This window comes from Poecilia mexicana, unplaced genomic scaffold (assembly GCF_051168715.1).
Source record: "Poecilia mexicana isolate PSO_F unplaced genomic scaffold, ASM5116871v1 scaffold_3, whole genome shotgun sequence".
NCBI lineage: Eukaryota > Metazoa > Chordata > Actinopteri > Cyprinodontiformes > Poeciliidae > Poecilia > Poecilia mexicana.
Genome location: NW_028263372.1, coordinates 26,038,782 through 26,061,948, shown reverse-complemented (window position 1 = coordinate 26,061,948; position 23,167 = coordinate 26,038,782). Strand labels below are relative to the sequence as shown.

The 23,167-nt window shown below is 38.1% G+C and overlaps 1 protein-coding gene across 3 annotated transcripts in view; it reads left to right on the top strand.

Annotated features, from left to right (window-relative positions):
* The window catches only part of LOC106910987 (frizzled-3-like), a 34,827-nt gene that overhangs the window by 1,689 nt on the left and 9,971 nt on the right, over nucleotides 1-23,167 (top strand). For all 3 annotated transcript variants that reach the window (XM_088004373.1, XM_014977750.2, XM_014977817.2), the window contains 2 exons: nucleotides 519-1,245; nucleotides 22,561-22,757. In XM_088004373.1, coding sequence (XP_087860499.1) covers nucleotides 961-1,245; nucleotides 22,561-22,757 — 482 coding nt within the window. In that variant the 5' untranslated portion in view covers nucleotides 519-960. The remainder of the gene's footprint in view (nucleotides 1-518; nucleotides 1,246-22,560; nucleotides 22,758-23,167) is intronic.

Here is a 23,167-nt window from a genome sequence, read left to right as displayed (position 1 = left end):
TTAATTTTCTTGCTTTTTCAATGGCACCTTTTGTGCTCCGTATGGCTGTTGCCCAGTGAAGCTCACACAAACAGGAGCGGAGGTGGGGGAGTGTCTGGGCTGCTCATCCACAGGTGTACGTCCTCACAGGCGCCTGAGCTGATAGCAGGTTTACTTTGAACACACTTTCTGTAGTGTGCAACCTGACCCCGCTGACTCAGCTCTCCTACAAGAACATAATCCGACACTGAGGCAAGCCAAGACAATTTTTCCTAAGAATGCAAACACACTCTGTCAGGAAAGAAAATCAGCTTTACACCCATTTGGCTGATGTAAAAATGTATCGTAATAGGATGATTTTATTCATGTAAAGAAGGGTGTGGCTGATCAGAGACGATATCTGCAACAGTAAACTTCAAGGAAATCCTCTTTGCTGTTTTAGGCAATAATCCCCTCTTTGTATATTAAACTTGCAAGACCTGTTTTCAGGAGCCAAAGCAGTCTGACGGTTTAAAAAGAGACGTTTTGTGTCTTTGCAGGGTTGATTATGACACGCTGGAGCCTCGGCGGTTCTGAATATCATCTCTGGAGAACAGATAAGGAATTGAAAGAATAAAGACCAGAAAGAAAACGGCAGGAGACGACTTGCATATGGAAGACGGAGCTTTGCAATAAGCTCAGGGATGGAGCCAGGTTTCCAGGCCTTTGACCGGAGGAGCACTGGGATTCAGAGAAAAATCCAATAATGGGAAATCAGTTTAGACATTCTGAAACACAATGAGATTTCCACAAAGTGCAGCTCTCTTGAATTTGGAGTTCCCTTTTGTAGTTTAGCCTGCATGCATCCTGTCTGTGGATTTCTCCTTTAGTGTGGGTTTGTGGGCTTCACATCCATCACTCACTTTCAAAATGGATATGTTTCTCTCTTACCAAGCTGCTGTCAAAATAAGGATGATATAAACAACCTGAATCACTGACAATATGTCGAGCGTTAAAAAGAAAACACCTGTCAGCGGAGGAGACGGGCGTTCAAAAACTGTAATAAACGGCTGCAGACAAAACGTCCCTTCCTGCCATCTCTCCATCCTCCTCCTCCTCCTCCTCTTCTCCCTGGGTGCCCCTCACATGGAGTCTATAGAGAGCCATAGCGAATTCAGCTGTGAGCCCATCAGACTGAGAATGTGCCAGGATTTGCCTTACAACACCACCTTCATGCCCAATCTCCTGAATCACTACGACCAGCAAACGGCTGCTCTGGCCATGGAGGTAGGTGGTGGTGTTCTTCTTCTCTCCTTTTTAAAAAAAAAAGGCAATTCAAATGGGTTTTTTTTTGTGTGTGTGAAAATGGGGAGAAATGCTGCTGCTGTTAATGTCATGTTGCTATTTCTGAATAATAATTTAATAAAATGCACAGGGCTTGGAAATGGTTGCTGACTACAAAGCAGCAGCCTGCAGAGTTTTATCTTGTTGCGTCATGCACCTGCTGAGGTCTGAAGGATTCCTCATGTAGCCTAAAGTGACAGGAACAGATATGACTCGGATACAAATGTATCTGAAATGAAAACTGACATTATGTGCCAACGTTAAAATCAGTTCATCAGCTCAGAACGATAATCTTTCTGAGGCAACAGGTCCATCCATCATCAGCAGGCTGCAGATGAACAGCAAATTGATTACTGAAATCAACTATCTACATTTACTCAGTTACATTTACTTGGAAAATACTTACTATTAGAAGTCTTTTTATTTGGAGAATTTTATTTTGAGGTGTTGCTGCTTTAATTTGAGTAAAATTTCTGGATAATCTGTCTACTGAGTAATTTCACTGAACAAAGAAAAAACTTGTTTTAACCAAAAATCTACCTGCAGTTTTTGTCTCGTAAGTTATTTTTTTACTGAATGAAATTATTTTGTATTTTTTATTTGAATTATTTTCATCTTGATCTTTAAAATACCAACATTTCCACATAACTTTGTATTTTTAGTCCGTTTGATTGTCTTGAATAGTTGAGTAACTACTGAATACTTTTTTTACTCAGCTAATTTCCTAGTTAAAATATGCTAAAGTAGTTCTTCTTTCAAGTCCAGTTTTTTGTGTACTTTACCCACTTCTGTCTCTCAGTAATTTACATGTTCATTTTTATAAAAAAAATGCGGTACAACTACAACACTTACGCTTATATCCTATATTCTTTATCATCAGTGCAAACAGGCATGGGTCGCTCAGAAACAAACAAGGCTCCTTCTTGCTTTCTGCAAATGTTGCCTCAGAGCCTTTAATCTGAGAGCTGCAGGAGACACAAAGCTGCAGGCATGAAAATTGAGGATTTAAGCGAAGCAGGGAAAGGGCTCTCCTTCATCTCTCTTCCTCATGTTGCAGATTCATCTTCCTACATGCTGCTTCTTCTCAGACACAGATGGATGTGTATGTACTCATCCAGTCATTCCTGACCTTTTAGTTTTCTATATGAGCTCTAGCTGACAGACAGAAGGTGCAATCTGATCAGCAGAAGGAGGAAAATATTCTCCAGTGAGGTTTGTGTGTGTGGTTTAAAGCTTTTAAGACATTCCTTGGTGTGTGGACATTTGTTTGTAGCGACTGAGGGGAAGTAGTGCTGTGTTACACACACACACACTGTGCATCGTTATCATGTTACCCCTCTTTCCTACTCCATTGTTAGTCCCTGGAGAATGCGAGAGGACACAGAACAAGGTGTTGTTCAGTAACTATGCTGTAATTACCTGTTTTTGTCCAGGTCACTATGCAAAACCTGGCTATTTTCTGAGGTGTTAATTTTACAGTCATTATTTATAAGTCTATCCCACAAATAGGGAATTAAGTTCAAATTTCAAACATGCAGAGCTTCTGTTATTTTCTTTTTGCACAAAGCCACACCATAATCTAACCAGCAGAGGTACGGCCTTGTTTTGGCGACTGAATTTAAACATCCCAAATATCTCCAGCAGCGCGTTCAAATAAATCTGCTTCCAGCTGTTCATAGTTGGTATATTAAATTACTCTTGCTGAAAAGCAGATGAATTTGAACAAGGCATGTGTTGGCTGGCTGAGCTGCATGTTTAATCCTGAGGGATTTTTGTTGTTTTTACGCTTAGTAAGCACTTTCCCACGTCAAAATGGATGATCGAAATTCTCTCATTTTATGACGGAACAAGATTTCTGCGATTTCCTGTTTCCCACGTCAAAATATGCTGTGTTGCTAAGGATCTGCAGCGGGATGATTACTTTCTTTGTGGAACTACTGACTGTAGTTCATTACGGTCGGAGCTGCAGCTACAGTCATGGCCTTTAATCAGCAAATGAACGTGCAATTGTTCAGTCACGTCAGTTCCCCAAAGTCTTGTCAAAACACGCTACCTCAGAGACTCCAAGAACCATCTGGTGCTGAACTTGATTTGACCCAGATGAAGCGGGAGCCAGGTAACCAACACCCACAGTCGCTCCAGTCATTTCTGAAGATGGCTGAGCAGCAACATGAGCCGTGTTATTTTTCCTGCTCTGCAGTGACCAGGCAGCGCTGCCCCGGTGGAAACCCTGGAGGAAATTTAATAATCCCTCAGTAGAAAACACGGGCTGCGTAATGCCAGCTTGTTTGTGTGTTTCTGTGGAAGGAAATATCCAATTTCTCCTCCTCGATCAGTGAGTTTAACTATTTTTCCTTTCCAGATTCTTACTAAAATCTAGTCTGTTTAGATTTTTACAAGTGTTTTTCCAGTCCTGATGACTCCTTCAGTTGTGATGCTTTAAAACAGTCTAAATTGGATATTACAAATCTTTTTGACCTAATTTAAAATATACAGCACATTAAATTAGTTTATATTTCCCCGGACTGGAAAGCACTCAAGTACACGATTTAAAAAATAATTTAATCCGCTCTTGGAGAACAAATTACAGAATTACTGGCTGGAAGCATGACTAAAATTGTTTTTATAGACGATTTTCAGGCCATAGTTTCTTCATAAACATAATTTACCCCACATTGTAAATTATGTTATTAATTTAATTGGTTCTTCAAAGAGGCTGGACGTTGTGTAATTTCAGAACATGCAGCTGGGATTGTTGAAATGAAGGGAAAGTATAAACTCTATAAATATAAACTGTTTGGAACCTGTAAATTTCATAAAAACAAAATGTTTTCATAGTAGTTCAGCCTCATATGAAATATATCATTAAAAATTCAGAATATTTTATATATATAATTGTTCTGTTTATTTACCCAAATCTCTAAGGGATTGTTGTTGTTTTTTTACTTTTTAACTCACACTAGAGATTCTGCCTTCATCTGTTATAGTTGAGATAACTCAGGTTCCCAAGTGGAGTTGGATTTATCCAGCGTTGTGGTTAAAGCTCCAGAAACTTCGTCGTTCCTGTAAGTGTAATTGCTTATCCATGGTTAAAAAGTGGACACTGCTACTTCCTGTGTGTGTGTGACTGGGCCGAGTTACGCTCCCAGCTGTCATCGCTCACTACTGCAAACTAGCTGCTAATCTCTCTCTCAGCTCCACAATGACGACATTGATTCCCACACCAGCGGCCATCCCATCTGCTACAATAGTCAATTAAACCTGAGCAGAGAGGCTGAAATAAGGGGGGAGGTGAAGTTGTGCAGCCAAGACGTGTTTTTAAGGAAGGTTTTGTTTGTTTGCGCATCTATTTACGTGCCCATGTAGTAAAATAAGAATATAATCTTTCCTGCCCATCTGCCTCTGCATGTCATGGTTCCCAGAGGATTAGTTGTTGTGACATTACCTAAGTGCTTTGCGTGTTGAAAACACAGATTTAGACGTATGACACAGTGAATGTTCATCAGCAGCAGAACCGAGGTTACCGCGGACAGATGGGTCTGCAAACCTACGAGCTACAGTGAGACGTGGCATCATGAGGCGTTTGTTAGGTAGATTTTGTCCAGGTTTTGTTTTGCAGAATTTTGTCCATTTAAAGTAAATGTTTGACAATAAATGACATTTATAATGTCAATAAATTGGTGAAGATTCACATTTTGAGAGCAAGAGACAACAGAAGGGTTTTACATTGATGGACAACACAGTTGCTCCAAATGGGAAACACTGTAAAAATGGTTCCTTTTGACAGCCTGAAGTATTTCTGTGAAAGTGTAATCTCCAAACATTCAAGAATATCTGCAACCCTTTATTACCTTAATATAAAGTTAGTATAAATGTGTTTCTTTTACACTCTGGTTTCAACAGAAATGCTTTAGGATCAGTTTACATGTTCATCTAAGGCACCAGATGAAAGGCAGCAAGAGATCTGCTATCCTGACATCAGAAACTCTTCCTTCAGGCTCTGTGAGAAATACCTGGCCAGTAGTTAACTCTGCTCATAACTGGACTTAAACCAGGGGTGTCCAAACATTTTGCCATGTGGGTCAAAATTGTAGAACCAAAAATAGTTGCAGGCCAAAAACACCAACAAAGCAAATAAAGTAGCTGGAAATTTATTGTAGATTTTTACGACTCTGCATCAGGGCCATTGTAGACAGAAAAAAAGGACTAAATTTCCACCAAAGACTACAATTTTGTGATTTCTTTTGAAATTTTCAAAAGAAAATTTGAAATTTAGAAATGAAAAGTTTTTTGTTGAAAATTTCTGATATTTATCAAAAAATTTGATATTTCATTGTTTTTTCTAGAAAATTTCAGAGATTACGCTTAAAACCTTTTGGCAGAAATTTACTACTTACTACAACTTTAATTTGCATGTTTGCTGTGTTAAAAAGACATCTAGTTTTCAGTTTCTTTTGGACTCAATTGAATACATTTATTTTCGGTAATAAGAACATTATTCCAGTCTTTGTTTCAAAACTCTTGGTGAATTTAACCACATTTAATAAAGAATAACAGCTGATTTGGCTGCAGTAAAGTTGGCTTTTCAGTGAAAGATCAACTTGGTTTTACCTTTTGGTAAAAAAAGACGAATACTTTGTGTTGTACTTCACATTTCCTTTATGAGAAAGTGATGTTGGTAACAGTTTTTAAATCTCCATCTGTGTCTACAGGCCAAATTTGTATAATTTTTGAATTCCAGTTAGGGGCCATACAAAGTCAATCCAAGAGCCACAAATGGCCCCCGGGCCACACTTTGGACACCCCTGGCTGAAACATGTATTTTTATGTGTGGTGTGTGTGAACACACACACACAGACGTCCATGCACCTCCTCTAAAAGAAGTGCTATGATGTCTGCCTAGAAATTAGCTTCACTTGATGTGAATTTGTACATATTAGATGTTTTGGGGGGGGTTTCTAGCACAATTTACATTTTTGTGTTTAAGTGAAATCTTTGTCATGAATATCAGATTTATTCTGGGAATAATCTGTTTTAGCAAATAAAATCTACAAGTTTGTAGGATCCATGTTATTTTTTTTGTCTTAATGAAAAATGTAAATATAAAGTACAACACCTCTAGTGTGGCATTTATAATGTAAGGGAGCTTTTTGGTCAGTCTAATTAAAACAGATTGTGTAGTTTCTTTTGAGACGGAAGCGCTGCTGCAGCAGGGTGGTCCATGCTAACAATAAAATCTCATCAAGCTGTTTGGAGTCTTACCTGATGGAGGATGATGCAAAGCCCAGCGACAAACAGCTCAAACCACCATTAAGAGCACAATGGACACATGGTGTGTAAGGCAAATAATCAGCCTGTCACTCGCTATGCGGCCAGCAAATAAATGAGATTTCTGGGTGAAACAAATTGCAAAGACCTTTTTAATGAAGTGCAAACCCCTCAAGGATTGTAAAACCCAACAACAATGCAACTGACAGGGACCTTGATTAACGCAACAAAATAAAATAAAAAGGCCTGCTAACTGGTGTCAGCGCTAGATGCTAACTCAGCTGCCTCTTCATGTCTTTTTATGACATGTTTCTCTGAGCTCTGCACATTATTACACCCTCATCACAAAGCGGAGCAGTCCCAAAACCCAACAGGCAAATAAGAGTTGGGACAGCCGGGAAAAATCACAAGAATAATAAATATAAAGGGGCAAATGCAGCGCAGGAAAAGCTGTTGAGCTTCTGCTGTTTCTGAACATTTAGAAACATTTATGCATTTATAAAAAATAAACATTTTGCCAGTCTTTCCAAATCTTTAAGTCACAACTCTGACAGAAGTTTTGAATTATATATAACTTTATACTAAATGCCCCACTCCTTCGAACATGTAAATATACTTTACTGCTGTTTTTGTTTGCTTTTGTTGTATACAACTTTCATTCTTTTATTACTCCAAGTTCAAAAAAGTCAAACTGAACCAAATGTAGTTATTTAATAATGTAATTAATTGACAATAGCAGTGCCTCCCCCAAAGGGGCATTAAGGGGGCCATGAACCCCTCTTGAAAACGACTGACTGCCTCAAAGAATCATGTTGACGTCTTAGACAGCCATACAGAGTCATCGTGTTCAATGAAGACCGAAATGTAAGAAACTATGCATAAATAAATACAGAATAAATTTTAAATATTTTAACTTTTAAACATTTTTAGCTATGCCCTCCTAACTTTGTGCTGGCCTGATCTGGCTACCCTTGTTTAAACCATCTGTGGTCCCACTGGACCATAAGGAGTTTGTATCTTTGCGTGTTAACGCTCTCGGACACTGGAACTTTGTTTTGGCACCTCTGACATGAACTTGGTGTGACTCTAGACATTTTAGGACGTTTTGCAATCTTGGCTGTGTTAAAGCTTTAGTACACAATTTTCTTAGATTGAAAAGCAGCAAAACTTTAAAAAAAAAGCAAATAGTTGTTAATTAGTTGCAGAGGCAGAAGGAATAATAATCTGTTGGTTACAAAAGGAGACAAAGAATGGGGGTGGGGGGGGTCAGAGAGGGAATGTCAGGAGGGAAATGCTGACGGACTGACAGGTTGTGTAAAGTCTGTGGACTCTACTGTCTTTGCTGTTTGGGTTTCTCTCATCAGGGGTTCCTGTCTTTCAAAATAAGACTGGTTTGTTCATGAAAGGCCGCCCTGGGCTTTGCAAATCCTTTAAAGCAAAACGTGTGTGTGTGTGTGTGTGTGTGTGCCAAACGTGGAGAGTTTTCCACTTGTTCTGTTTAATTGTACTGTTTTGTTGTTTGTGTGTATGTGAATACCGAAGTGTGTGTGGGGGGATTCCTGTGTTCGGTTTATTGTGTGTGTGTGTGTGTGTGTGTGTGTGTGTGTGTGTGTGTGTGTGTGTGTGTGTGTGTGTGTGTGTGTGTGTGTGTGTGTGTGTGTGTGTTTCACTCACATGGAGAAATGCTGCTTTTTTTGCATCTGAAGAGGCTCATTACCCTATTCACTCTGCAGACAGACAGATCCTCATTCAGTTTAAAAGTTCCTGTTTATTTCAGCTGAACTCTTGATTATCCTGCTTATTCTGACAGTCTATTGAAGCTGCCAGCCCAAATGAAGCAATCATTTATTTATGAACAGAACAAAGGCGCTGCCTGGTGCTGCTTTTTGGCAGACTGCTCCCATCCACATAGCTGCCACCGCCTCGTATCCAACCCCACAATGCCTCACAATGAAGAAAGCTGCTGCTGCATGAGGTAAATTATTAGTTTTTAGTTTCCATGCTAACATCAGTTAATTTCAATATACGTGTGCAACACTGTTTAATAACAAAGCTCGCCTCAAGTCACTTGATATTCAGGAATATTGACGATTCAATCCTGTAAAAAGATTCAGTTAATTACAAATATTCCTTTTCATCATCCTACCTATAAAACCATGCCATTAGGTTCAGTTTATTATGTCAATTTGTGAGCGTCAGTGGACATCCAGTTGTATTAAGTTAACAACTTTGCAGCAGTCACTCGTTCTGAGCGTGTAGCGACAGTGGAGATGAGAAATCCCCTCCAGCTGAACCTGGTTCAGAGTGAGCAGCCATCTGCTGCTGCAAACTGTGGGTTTGACAAGACGGAGCATAAAGAACACAAAATCGCTGCTGGTCCAAGAGTATTTAGAAAAAATGCAAAGTGTTAATAGCTCCTGTTAGCGGTTATATATGAGAGGGAAACGGCTAAACTGACGAGCCAGCAGTAAAATCTGCAGGAAATGAGGGGAAGCAAAGAAAAACAATTCAGTAAGTGTCTTACCTGCAAGCGTTAAAGCTCACAACTCAAACCTTATAAACACCTGATGCTTCGTTACATAAGTTTTACACAGTTTCATTGTTCAACACATTTTTTCCCAAGTATTTGTAATGTGCAAACATTCAAAGAAATATAGAAATATGTTTGTGAAAAGGCTCCATCTCATACTCAATAAAGGACATGAGTGTCTTGTTAAGTTTGACCTAAAGGATGCACCTGAACATTTTTTCTTTAGGGTGGAATAATTTTACATAAAACTTGAATATACACTGGATGTCAACATTTTAATTTGTGATCGTTTTCCTCAAATCCACACCCAGGTAAGAATTGTACATTCTGACTCGAATGTAGGGCAGGACGATATCTCTAAAAAAAACCTATCGCAGTATCATGGTTTCAGATCAGTCGATCAATAATCGTTGGATTTGTTTTAAGTATCGTAAATGCTGCCAGTCTGGTGACAGGATTCCTGTTTTGTTGTGCTCATTTTCTCCCTTCCTGCTGTTTTTTTTTTTTTTTTTTTTTTTACTTTTAAACAGTGCTGAGGCACGATGGCTAAACCTTAAACTGCTGCTTTGGCAGTTACTCAACAGGTCGTTGCTAGGTAACCAAAGAATGAGTGAGTTGTTGCTAGGTAACCAAAGGGCGAGCGAGTTAGCTGATTTCACCCATAGACATAATATAAGCATAGACGCCTCATGGACCGCTCCGGCGCAGGAAATACGGCGGCCATCTTGGAGCGGTATACCCTCCTACTTTGCTCAATCAAACCAGCAGAAGATGCCTCAGCACTGAGGGATATTGTTGTTCGGATCGATGGATTATTGATGTGAGGGCTCCACAGACAACATTTCACAAGTAAGATGGACATATTATTGTGTATATATTGTGATTAGAATATTACTTTACTGTATTTATGTCCACCGGCGAGATACCAGCTAATATTAGCTACAGTGCTTGGTGTAATACGGGTTCAGCCCCGCTATGAAGGCTAACTGAGATTCTGTTAATCTAAAAAAAATAATTATTCTCTAACATTGACTTAGATTATCTGACACAAGGGCCTATATTAGAAATGAAACAATATAACACATATTATAAAACTTATATTATGTGTTATAACATTCACCGGCAAAGTTTACACAGGTGGTAAAGACTATTATTTATATTCTTTCACTCTGTCAAAAGTAATATACATCCTAAATCTTCCGTTTTTGTTTTGAAAATTTCCTAAAGACACGATGTGAGGAAGAAGAGGGAGATATCTATAAAGAGAGACGGATTCACTGCAGCACGGATAAATCTCGCATCGGATTTTGGACTCGTCGGCTAAAAAACATATTTTAGTTTTTATATATATATATATATATATATATATATATATATATATATATATATATATATATATATATATAAAATTCAGTATTAATCATTTATTTGTGCCATTATTAATCTTTATTTATTAGTGTTTGTATAGTTATATAAATATATATTGATATTACTAAATAATTTATTAAATAAATTATGAACGGCTGTGTGCTTTGTAATATGCTCTTCATACATCGATATCAGAATATTCCATTCCTATTCTATTGTTATAGCCACTAAGCATATTTAAATATGATGAACTATGTATTAAAAACATACTTAAAAAATATAATTGTTTATAAATGTTGCTTTGATAGATGTTTCAATATGGTTTACAGTAACAAAAAAGTGTGTTATGATCGATTAAATCCGCTGATACATCATTGTGCCTGCTAAACACATAAGGCTGAGTGGAGTGGAGTACCGCTCCAAGATGGCCGCCCTAAATCTCGTCAGCGACAATAGGCGAGAACGGTCCATGAGGCGTCTATCCTTATATTATGTCTATGATTTCACCAACCTGGCTTAGCTGGCCGTGAGAGTGGCTAAACGCTTTCCTCAGCCATCGTTTCCCAGAATGCTTTGTGGTTCTGGATCAGTGAAATTATTGAATATTCTATCAGACGTATTATCTGTTGATATTGATCAGGTCTTGATCGCGATATATACTACTGAATTATGGTCCAGTCTTGCTAAAATCCTTTGGTATTTAACAGGGATATGACCCACACATACAGGTTACTCATGTCTTATGGTCTTAATCTGAACCCATGACCTAGACCATGAGGCGTGTGTATAGATGTAGCTGTGGCCGGTTAGAGATGTATAAACCTTTGTGCTAATCCCAACTAGCGCTAACATATACACAAAGATCTACACACACTAACGGTCATTGATCCTCTTGTCACGCAAAGCCACTCAACACAATGTAGCTCTAACATTTTCAGCATTCTGCAGAGCGTGGGCTTTAAAAGCTCTAATTGTGCACTTCTCAAGCTACGTGGCACTTTTCTAAAAAATGCTTTTAGGGTTTCAAATGCAGACAGGTTATCAAATCAGCTCCCGCAGAGAGCAGCTGAACATTATTCCAATGGTTTTTTAGTTTGTAGAGAGATGATGACATGCAGGGAACTAAATAACTGTAGTTAAATACTGTTTTTATTTAAAATGGGGAGAAGCTCTGAAATAAAAAGTTGTTTATTCAAACTTTGTTTTTCTTTCTGAAAATTCTTCTTTGCAGTAAATCTTATATCATCTAAAAGTTGCTGTGTTTCCCTTTAAGTGTTTCCAAATTGGTTAATACAACCCATTCTAATTTTGAGCAGCAGAGTTGAGGATGTGGGTGGCAACTGTGAAAAACTTTCCAAATCCACTGGCGATGCATTTAATCCACTGAGATGAGATTCTGCTACCAGTGACGATTCAATTTTATCCTCCAAAATGTGAACGCTCACCCCACAGACTGGAGTTGATCAGAAATTACCCCCAAAGTTTAAGTTTATAATTGGCCACTTCTAGTATCAGGTCGGGTTTGTTGTTGATGTCTAATTGACATAATCGCACTGACTGATTATATTAACTAGTGGGTTTTTTCTGGATTCTTGATCTGATGAAACTAGATGTTGATTCTCCATGTTTGATTCTATAAAGTTGATGGTCCTAAACGTTGATCTCTGGTAACGAGTAGTTTCTCTAGATGAGCTTAAGTTGGTTCTAATTCCTGCTCTGGGTTGAGTGAAATCCTCTGGATCTTTTTGCTCTAACTAAAAGGTTTGGTTCCTGCTCTGGGTTGAGTGAAATCCTCTGGATCTTTTTGCTCTAACTAAAAGGTTTGGTTCCTGCTCTGGGTTGAGTGAAATCATCTGGATCTTTTTGCTCTAACTAAAAGGTTTGGTTCCTGCTCTGGGTTGAGTGAAATCCTCTGGATCTTTTTGCTCTAAAGGTTTGGTTCCTGCTCTGGGTTGAGTGAAATCCTCTGGATCTTTTTGCTCTAACTAAAAGGTTTGGTTCCTGCTCTGGGTTGAGTGAAATCCTCTGGATCTTTTTGCTCTAACTAAAAGGTTTGGTTCCTGCTCTGGGTTGAGTGAAATCATCTGGATCTTTTTGCTCTAAAGGTTTGGTTCCTGCTCTGGGTTGAGTGAAATCCTCTGGATCTTTTTGCTCTAAAGGTTTGGTTCCTGCTCTGGGTTGAGTGAAATCCTCTGGATCTTTTTGCTCTAACTAAAAGGTTTGGTTCCTGGGTTGAGTGAAGTATATAAACTAAAAGTTCCTGTAGTTCCCTCTGGATACTGCACCAGTGTGTGATCCAGCTGGTGACCAGCATTAGGATGGTGTATATAGATGTAGTTATCCCACTCTGCTGAAGCTCGTCTTTTTCAATTATTTGCTCCTTAACTTGCCAATTTATTTCTTGAAAATGAAGAACAAAATCGTCCTGTTTGTTCTATTAAATGCATCTGTATGGGTGGAAAGCAGGAAGCTTGTGTGGGTGATCTGATTCGGGGCTGTTGTTGCGCACTCTGCTCCAAGTCTTTATCACTTCTGTTTGACCTTCCTGTCCCACGCTCATCCAATTCTTTTCTTCCCACTTTCACACTTTCTGTGTCGTCTCATGTGCGAGCTCGTTGTCTGTACTTCTTGAGATTATTCGCCCATTAAAGAAGCCCTGCTACAATGCATGTGAGTGAATGTGTTTGTCTGTTATCCTGAATAAGCCTTGGCCATGAGCGAGTCTTCACATCACCTGTTGCCATGGTAGTTAAATAGGCAGAGAAAGATGGAGAGGAATGGAGGAAGGGAGGGAGACGTCAGCGGTGGGTGGGAGAGGAAAATTGGATGATGTGTTCTGGAATAAACCCGCAGAGAACGGGGCTGCTTTTACACGCGAATGAGGGTTTTCTGGAAACCAAGTTATTTAGCTGCTGATGTTATTTTTGCCTTTTGGTCTCAGGCATGGATACTCCAGAACATACCGCTCTGTTCTTGTCTCGCAAAGGCAGAGCAAGGAGCTGATCAAAGATCCAATTTAATTGAGGCTCCATCACAGTTTATCACATTAGCCTCTTCTTAGCGTGGATAACAACATCAAGACATCCGACACCTGATTGGGTTAGCATGATGCTCTTCTAACATCTTCCTCCCATAAGTCACTCAGCCAGACATTTTGTATAACCGAGTTCTTGGACTAAGAGATATTTCTTTTCTTATTATTAGATTTTTTTTTTTACCTTATTTTATCATAGAAAAGTCAGTAGCATACAGGATCATACATTGGTTTGTGCTGCTTTAGAAGCCACAGTGTATCTGCATTTGGCAGATACTCTCCAAATATATCCTTAAATATTGCTAAGAGTATATTTAAATGTATTTGTTGATGTATTTATATTGATTTAAATGTGCCAATAATGAAAGATTTTGATGTGAAATTACTAATGTTGCTTAAATATTAAAACTGTATATATTTATTTGATAGTTTCTGCTCTTCAAATGGACTCTTAACATTTTGGTTTGTTAACTTGCAGAACTTCACCACAAATGTATCAGAGCAGATTTACAAGATACAATTTTAATTCAAAAATGTTTTTGTAAGTTTTTAAAATTTAATATACTCTGATTAATTTCTTTATTTTAGATTATAATTAAAAATAGTAATTGGCTAGAAAAAGTTTTTATCTATTCTTTTTGTTTCATGTTTGAGTCGTTTCAGGGAATTTTTAAAAATGTTTGTCAACATTTCAGACCTTCACCAAAATGGAAGCACATAAATGTTATTGTTTTGCCTCATTGCTACAAGCTTAATAGCTTGTAGCAGCTATAAGCTATTACAACATTTAATGTGATTTTGCTCTAATCTTGGAGAGAAAGATTCAAAATCTTGGAAAAATCTCAAACCAGGCCTAAAAATTACTTGGGCGTTGTTATGTTGTTAGCAGACTCTAAATAACTATCATTTATTTTCATTATAGCTGAAATGACTTCAGTTTGACTCGAGAATAATTTGACATTTAAATAACACTGATCATGTTTTTACGATGGCTTCATAGTTTCTGCCCACTATAAAATGACAGATAAGAGGAGAGTCGATGAATGCTGCTGCTGGAAGGAGAAGAAAGGAAACGCAGTGAAGGTGGACAAACGCTTGTCAGTGTGATTGTAAGGAGTAAATGGGAAGCAAAGAAAAAAAAGAGCTGAATACTGGAGAAAGAAGATGGGAGGAGGGGAAGCGAGCGTGAAGGGGAATGCCATTAACAGCTTTGTTCGGTTCTCCCGACTGAACATTGGATAGACATGGATAAACTCTCAAACAAACATTCGTAAGGGGGTGAGAGTGACGAATGGCTCCTTGTTTTAACTGTCCGCTCACAGATTATTGAGAGAGCATCAGAATTCGTGCAAATGTTTCTGTCTGTCTGAGCTGAATTTCGCTGTGGTTAAATTTTGCCATGTGTGCATTTTGAAATGAGCAACTGGAAATGTTGCTGGAGTTAAAAATGGAGAGAACGGTGTGCTGTCTATTGATTTAAAAAATGTAACCAGGTTAATTAATCGCTATGCTTAACTTTGTAAGCTTGAAATTAAAAAAAATGCACATTTTCAAAAAAAATTTTAGGAAAGTGTTTTATGGTCTCAAACCAAACGTCTCAGTTTTCCAGGTTTTCATATTCAGGAAGGTTTAAAATAAGTAATATTTTTTTTTAATGTAATTTATAAATATTAACTATAATTCACTGTTCTAATATGTACATACTTCCTGGGTTTTTTAATCCAAAATCCATCTCTTTTTCTTTTTCTTTTTAGTGAAATTTGTCTGATTTCCCTCGCTCATCTTTCTTCTTACATTTGCTGCATTATTGGCCGTTTAACTCGCTGCCTTGAACGAAGTAACCGTCTTCAGGAGGAGCATTTATGTCAAAATAGGTTAAACAGTTAATCTGCATAATGTAATATTAACGCATTAAATTTAAATGCATTAACTTGTTAACAGCCCTAAAATATATATTCAAAACTGGACGTGGGTGGTGCAAGTCGAGGGATGAAGTCATCATATACCCGTTATATAACTGAGCTGTAACAATACTCTTTACCAGCACTGCAGAGAGGGAAGGAGAACCTGAGCTGCTGTAATGCATTGCAGCAGGAAGCTGTTAATAGTTTGAGTGGGGAAGTGAGATGGAGAAGCAAATAGAAGTATTATTGCTTCTCCTGCAGGAGAGAGAATAAAGGGATTGGCCCTCATAGCCAGTGGAGACAGGATGTTGTTGGGATATTATGCAGTAGCTATGAAATGGAAGTAGCTGATACAGTTTGACAGCATTTGTACTGCAGGCTCTGAACTGCTGATTTGAGAGGGAGTTGAGACGGAGATGGCACGAGACGAAAGAGTGTATGAAAATTATGTTTCCAGATGGACTTGGGCAAGATTTATGAAGAAAATGCCACATTTATCTTCTCTAAAATTATAAATGGGTACTATAATACAAGGTTTCCCTCAGAAAACTTACTAAGCCCGGTGGTTTGGGCGCTCAGCAGTCATTCATCCAGCAGCTTTTGAGTTAAAAAATGTGTAAAGTTGACAGGAAATTTGAAAATATCACTTGATAAGTATGTGTTATGTGTTATTGGAAGATTAATATCTGAACACCCACTATAAAATCTTAAAAAATGCAAACATTTCTAAAATCTTAAACAAAACAATGCTTAGCCTGGTGGGGGTACAAGTAAAGCCTGGTAGCCCGCCAGGCTTATAATACACGGGGGTAAACCCTGCAATCCAGGCCGCATTTTGGACGTTCTCTATCTTCAAACTTTATAGTTTAAGGTTTTTGGTAATCATCATATGCCAACTGTGAGAACTTCATTCTTATCTCAAGAAATGAATCGTTCAGTTTCACTACTTGAGGAAATCCATCAACAGTTTGACAGCCAGGCTCCAGAGCTCTGAGTGGGACAACTCTCTGATTAAAATGGGTGGATTGGTGCCAGTTCAAGACCTGCGTCTTTCCCAGCTGGAACACAAAAGCCTGTCACCTTGGTGTGACCACAGCACAAAGCTCGTCACTGTTCCAGGAAGTGTGAGGCTGCCGGGCGCCAAGCAGTCCTTCAAATCCGTTTGACTCTCTAATCCAGCGAGAAAACACCACTCCTTTTATTTCCCCTCAGTTCCTCCCCACTTTCCCACTTTCCTCCTCCTGCATCTACCAAACATGAGCCCACCTTCAGACACCCATCTACCGCCAATTAACACGAAAATACAGCCACGGCAAAACTCTTAGACTTTATATAATTTGGCTGCCACTAAATGTTTTTTTTTTAGATTTAAGAAACTATTTACAGTACACCACAACATAAAATGTAGACAAAGATTTGCACCTTAAAGCATCAAATGTGTGCATGAAGTCCGGCCTCTTCATTAAAAGAAAACCTCCTAAATGTTCAGAATGTCAAATATGATGATTTGAACCAGAAGAAACCAAAAACGGGACTCTTTTGTCATCTACAGGAAGGTAATCAGTTTCTATCCCTTATTTAAAATGTGAATATAGAGGCTGTAACATTTCCATCTACCTTACACTTGACTGTTGAGTCTTAATATCATGGAAATTTTAGGTTTGTTTGGTTTTAATTTATTAATTTTATTAACTATCATTTTTAAAGTAGTTTAAGCAATATTTTTATATTTCACAGGCAGCATCAACTAATGAAACTTGCATTTAATATTTCCATGAACTGTTTCAGCTTAAAAAAAAACCTGTTTGCTGAGTTTGTGCTGCTGTGGTTTGTAACAGAAACCAGTAATTTGCAGTGGATCCAAATTCCTGAATTATCGCCAAACTTTGACCTCTTCCAAACTTTACAAAACTTGTGTAACTAAAAAACATTTTGTATTCAAGTCTGCATCCTGCACACTTACAGCATCACACCTGAGTGGCAACATCTCAGTGAACTAGTCTTAACAGCAAAAAAAATGGCTTTAAATGCAATTAAACTAAACATGCAGAATTACAGTTTTTAACGGTGTTTGGTCAGAAACTGAGCAGAAGAACGGCATTGTTGTTTTTCTCTTTTTACATTTTGCTACATTTGATTTAATTTCACCAGATCCAGATAATTAAGAAAACATCTTGTTTATTCTCAAGATGTTGTTTGGTGCTTAAACTTATTCAAACTCTCTTGTTAAAATATTCAGTCAGTTTGTGCCTCCAACATCTAAGCTGTACCTGTTGTTAATTACATGGCCCATTCCTTTCCTTTTTTTGTTGTTTTTTTTTACTTGGAGCTTTTCTCCGTGGTTTGCTCTCCCTCCCCTTTGGAGAGAAGGAGCAAAGAAAAAGAAACTTAATCCTCCTTTTGAGGCAGCGGTGGACCATCAAGCGCTTTCTCTTTTTCCTGCATTTTCTCTGAAAGTTTTCAGGTTAATCTTGACTTAAGCGAATGATCAGTTTCCTTCACATGTAGCTTGTTTTTCTGTAACATCCTTATAATTATCATTTCAGCATGATTGTCATTTGTTTTTGATTGTTAAATGCAGTTGCAAGTGCTTCTTCTTGCACTGAAATGAGCACACATGGGATCTAAAATTATATTCTTTGTTTCTCACTGTTTTATGAAATTTTAAATCAGGGTCGAAGGAGATCGGCGGCAATAACGAAACCAAACGCTGTTTCTTCTAGAATTAAATGTGCTCGATTTATTTCCCCACAGATTACAGCAGAATAACATGCATCAAACACTGTTACTGCTAGAACAAATATGCTCGATTTATTCCCCACAGAATACAGTACAAAACACTCTATGACTAAACACGTGATGCTCGATTCATTCAAGTTACCAGTGCTTACCTCGTGAAACTTGGCCGGAGAGCCTTCGGCCTAGAGACAAAGCAGCATCAACGTAGCTGGGCATTCGAACGCGATCCACAGCAGACTCTGACCAAAACCGCGGGCTTTTTCGTATTTTATCTCTTAAACAAAAGAATGTCCACGTGCAAGAGAGGGAATGGCCACTTCCATCCTTGCAGGCGAGCCATCCAATCAGAGGTAGCCGCTCTCTGACCATGAGCCAATCATGGGCTGAGAGCGTGAACCAGCAGACCAATCAGAGCTCAACCCAAGTCAACCAGAGCTAAGCACGCCCTGTTCACGTGATCCGTATGAGCACAATAATCTGAGCAGAATAAGTTTTATATCAAATTATAAAGCAAAGAACAAGTTAAAAGATAATAAAAAGATAAAAAGAATAATGATTATCAAAGAACATAAAAGATAATAAAAAGATAAAAATACAAAATACCATATCACTCACTAATGTTTTGCTAAGTTGCTAAAGTGAAAACCATCTTTGTCTACTCTAGAGAAATATCATGATAATATGCAGGAAGGAATCTGTCGACAATGACATGGAGGATATCTGCTTAAGTTTTCATTTTTCTCAAGTGTGTTATTCTAAAGCAGAAAGAAGTTTTCAAACATGAACAAATGCAAATAAAAATCTGAACGTGTGCAATTTAATCCAACATTTTACTTTTCTAATATCAAACCAAGGTTTTCTGTGTACTCTGTCTGTACATTGTTTTTTATCTGTAGCACACAGATCAACATGAGTATTGACTGAAAAATGCATCATGTTCCATTTGAGGTACAGTTTGTGCTTTTTTCATGCTGACACTAGAGCTGCCGGGCCTCCAGTCCCTCCAGAACCGCCATTTTGACTCCATGTCTGAGGTGCATTAATGAGAACCAACATGACATTTACAAACGTTGCTTTTGCTTCTGTTTTTTAAATTCTGTGTGGAATCAGAGCTTGTCAGTACAGAAATAAAAAACAAAGCTCGTGATTTAGATTTTATCAACATAAAGGTTACAGTTTTCTCAGAAATTGGTTATTTCATTGTAACAAGTGATGATGTCATCCCCGAGGCTTCTGTCATGTTTAGTTGAGACAGAAAAAACACAAATATCACATATGACTGAAGGACTGTGACTTGTGGGGATAATTATATTTTAAGTGATATTTTTATAAATACAGAAACATCTAGTAGTGTATATTTCCTATCCAACATGGATAGACAGACATGCAGCTGTCGGTTTGCCTGATTTTAAGTGTTATATTTGCCATTTGCTTACTCTTCTGTTTTTGTTTTTTTGTATTTTGGGACTGTTCTGTGTAAGGCTGAGGTTGTGCTCAGGGTTGAATTATCAGCAGAGTTCTTAAATAAAATTTTCTAGTCATTGAAAGTCATGAGCTTTCAACCCTTTTTATAGATTTATCAATCATATTTTAAAGATTATCCAGGTATTTTATTCTACTATTGATCACAGACCTCAATCACTTTGAATAATAATCAGAGGTAGTGCCAAAAATTATATTAGGTTCTTTTTAGAGTCTTATATAATCAATCTTTAGTCCATATTGCTCCAATATGACCCACTGTATTTCCCTGAGTTTGATTTTTAATAATGCAAATATATTCAATCCAGCCAATTAAGTAAAATCCAAATTATATTTTTATTTATTGCAATTATTATTCTCATTAAATGAAAACTGTTTTATTGTTCAAGATCCCTGTTGGTTGCCATAACAACACCAAACATTAATGAAACAGCTGTGTGTGCAGCCTCCTATTTTCTCTGTTGTGGTACAAATTACTTCCATTTGCAATATGCATGGTGCCAACTGTGACAATTTGTTAAAAATTTATTAAAATTGACAAAAAACTTAACATTTAACACAGTAGTGAGGTAAATTTCAGAAAGTAAAAAATGCTAACGTGAGTTAGAAAACAGATGCAGAGATCCATGTAGGGAAGGTTTTGTACCAAGTTTTTCTCTGCTGCCGTGTCGCATGTTGTTGCCCCCACCCCCCATCTTATTCCACCATATTTTTCAGTGTTTAAATTGCTGCCTGCTTTCACCCTCAGGTCAGGTTTGGGGGCTTTCCTGCTTTCCTTTTCTGCACTTGTCCATCACATCTGACATACATAATGTCAGGCAATTTACTGGAGTTATTCTCCATGTATCGCTGATTGGCAACCCCGTCCCCTCCTGGCACAGCAAGGCCACTTTGTATCAATATTCTCTTTGTAGTGAGAGATGGGGGGCAATTGCCCTGAATGTCGGAATAATTGCACACAGCTAGCGGCACACATACAATTTCTCTTCCAGACACGCAAACCTTCATGCACCACACTGGAAAACACAATAACTGGGACACACTAAATACATGAAAAATGCACAGAGGACATGGGCAGAATGAGGACACATGAAGGGGATTTGATGTGCAGTTTGACTGAGGTGGCATTAAAAAAAGACTCTGTAAAAAAAGACTGTTCTTTGAGACAGAGACACTCAGAAAGACGCTTCCACTCCAACGTGGCCTGAGGCCTAAATAGGACCTGGGTTGGACGGGTGGACAGACAGACGGCCTTTGATTCTTCCTGAGATTCAAAACTGGGGAAGAGGGGAAACTCTTTAAAACTCAATGCATGTAAAATGTAGAAACGATTCTATAAGCCCAAAATAAAAAAAAGCACTTATTGCAAATGTCACAAATTTAAAAAAAATAAATAAAGCTGAGGTTAAATTGTGTGGTTGTTTTCTATGAAGAATGAGCTTCAGCTTTACTACTTCTGTTGTAATTTCTGCTGCATAATTAATTATTAAAGAGGAGAACTGCAGCAAGTGGTGTGAATCTGAACGTCTGGTCTTCATATGCTGACAATACAGTTCATTCGGTGCCTGGACCATCATTTAAGTACATCTCCACTGCCTTGAGGCTGCATGTACTGTGAATCGGTGCTATATAAACAGAATTAAATTAAAATATTCAAATGTTGTCCAATAGGTTGTAAAACCCTTGAATTATTGCGTGAAGATGATGATTCTGTGCACATTACCACAGGTTTCTGTGCAGTTCTGAAATCTATGTCAGCGCTCATGCATCGCTGCACCCATTTACTGGTGGAGCTTTTCTCCCATCTGTGGATCTAGAACACACCAATTGAGGAACGATCAAAATATCCTTACAAGCCCTCACTTCACCCTGGCACGCACAGAAACCTACTGGTGCATGAGTGTTTGTTTGCAAGCATGTACGATCGATTGTGACAAGAAGTTGGTTTAAGTGCAGCTCTTTGTCGCATGTTCATTTCACATCTGCGCTGCTTTGTGACGTGTGCAGCAGGCGAAGGCTGAGATTATCACAGAACATGGGATTGTTTTATGTTTTATTAATAAATTATAGAACATGACCCGAAACATTAAAACGACAATTTCTCCCTCTGCTGCACATTAAAATACCAATTAGCATAAGCAATATTTATTTTCCGTTACATTTCTGGATATTTTCAGACAGTTTGGCAAAAATACAGAATAAAAACCTAAATTAATTAATAGTAAAAAAAAAACCTATGGATTTGTTGTAGGACATGTAATTTTTGATGAGCTGCTGTTTGTAGAGTAACAAGTTTAGCACAACCTTCTTTAGTGACTGTTTTTATGACCAGAAGTAACATTTGTTTTTTGAGAGAGCAGAAATCGTAGAAGTCTTTATCTCGAGATTCAGTTTTGTTAAATTAGGGTTATAAACCAGTTGGTATTGCCATCTTAAAATATATCTGAAGGATAACCTTTGACCTTTGCATTTAGCCTTTTGCATCTATTTGTAGATATGTTTATGATACTACTTATTAAATAATTGTAGCATCTCAAATGCTTCTCGAGATGAAATATACCGGTAATAGATTTGGAGGAATCAAGAATAATTGAGAGTCAATAAATCTAAATTTTAGTGGACTTAGTAACTACATTAAAGGTTATTCTGATTGTGATGTTTGTGCCACCAGCATGTCGTGACTAAAGGATCGGTGTAAAGAATATCCCTGTTGCTTGTTTTGCTCAGTTCATGGCCAGCATTCAGAGGACTCTCTGCTCAAAGCAACGTTTATTAAAATGATTGCAGTCATACATATTTCAGAAGCTTCTAAATATTCATGTCATGTCTTGTGCTGGTGTAAGTTTCAGCCCCTCTTCAAGGTGTAGATTTTTTACTTTGTGCAGTGGAGCTTTATCAGCTTAAACCTAATTTTTTGTTGTTTATTTCCAAAGCCTTTCCACCCAATGGTGAACTTGGCATGCAGTGCCGACCTGAGGATGTTTCTGTGCGCCCTGTACGCGCCGGTGTGCACAGAATACGGCCGAATGTCCATGCCGTGTCGGTCCATCTGCCAGCGGGCCAAAGACGAGTGCCACAAACTCATGGAGATTTTTGGAGTAGCTTGGCCAGATGACATGGAGTGTAGCAGGTAAGGATGAAAAACCCAGCCCAAACAGATTTCTATGGCCATGCCAGACTGCAGCCGTAAAAATAAATATACTGCTCAAAAAAATAAAGGGAACATTTCACTTTAATTTTGTGTGTGGCTCCAAATCCAGGCCTCCATTGGTTAATAAATTTGATTTCCATTGATGATTTTTGTGTGATTTTGTTGTCAGCACATTCAACTTTGTACAGAACAAAGTATTCAATGAGAATATTTCATTCATTCAGATCTAGGATGTGTTATTTGAGTGTTCCCTTTATTTTTTTGAGCAGTGTACATTCACATCGAATGCTTGAATTGATCTTTCACAGATTTCTTTACATCAATCTTGGTTGATGTTTCCTGACAACACAACCAAGCAAGGGATAAACTAAGCATACAGGATCAAACTG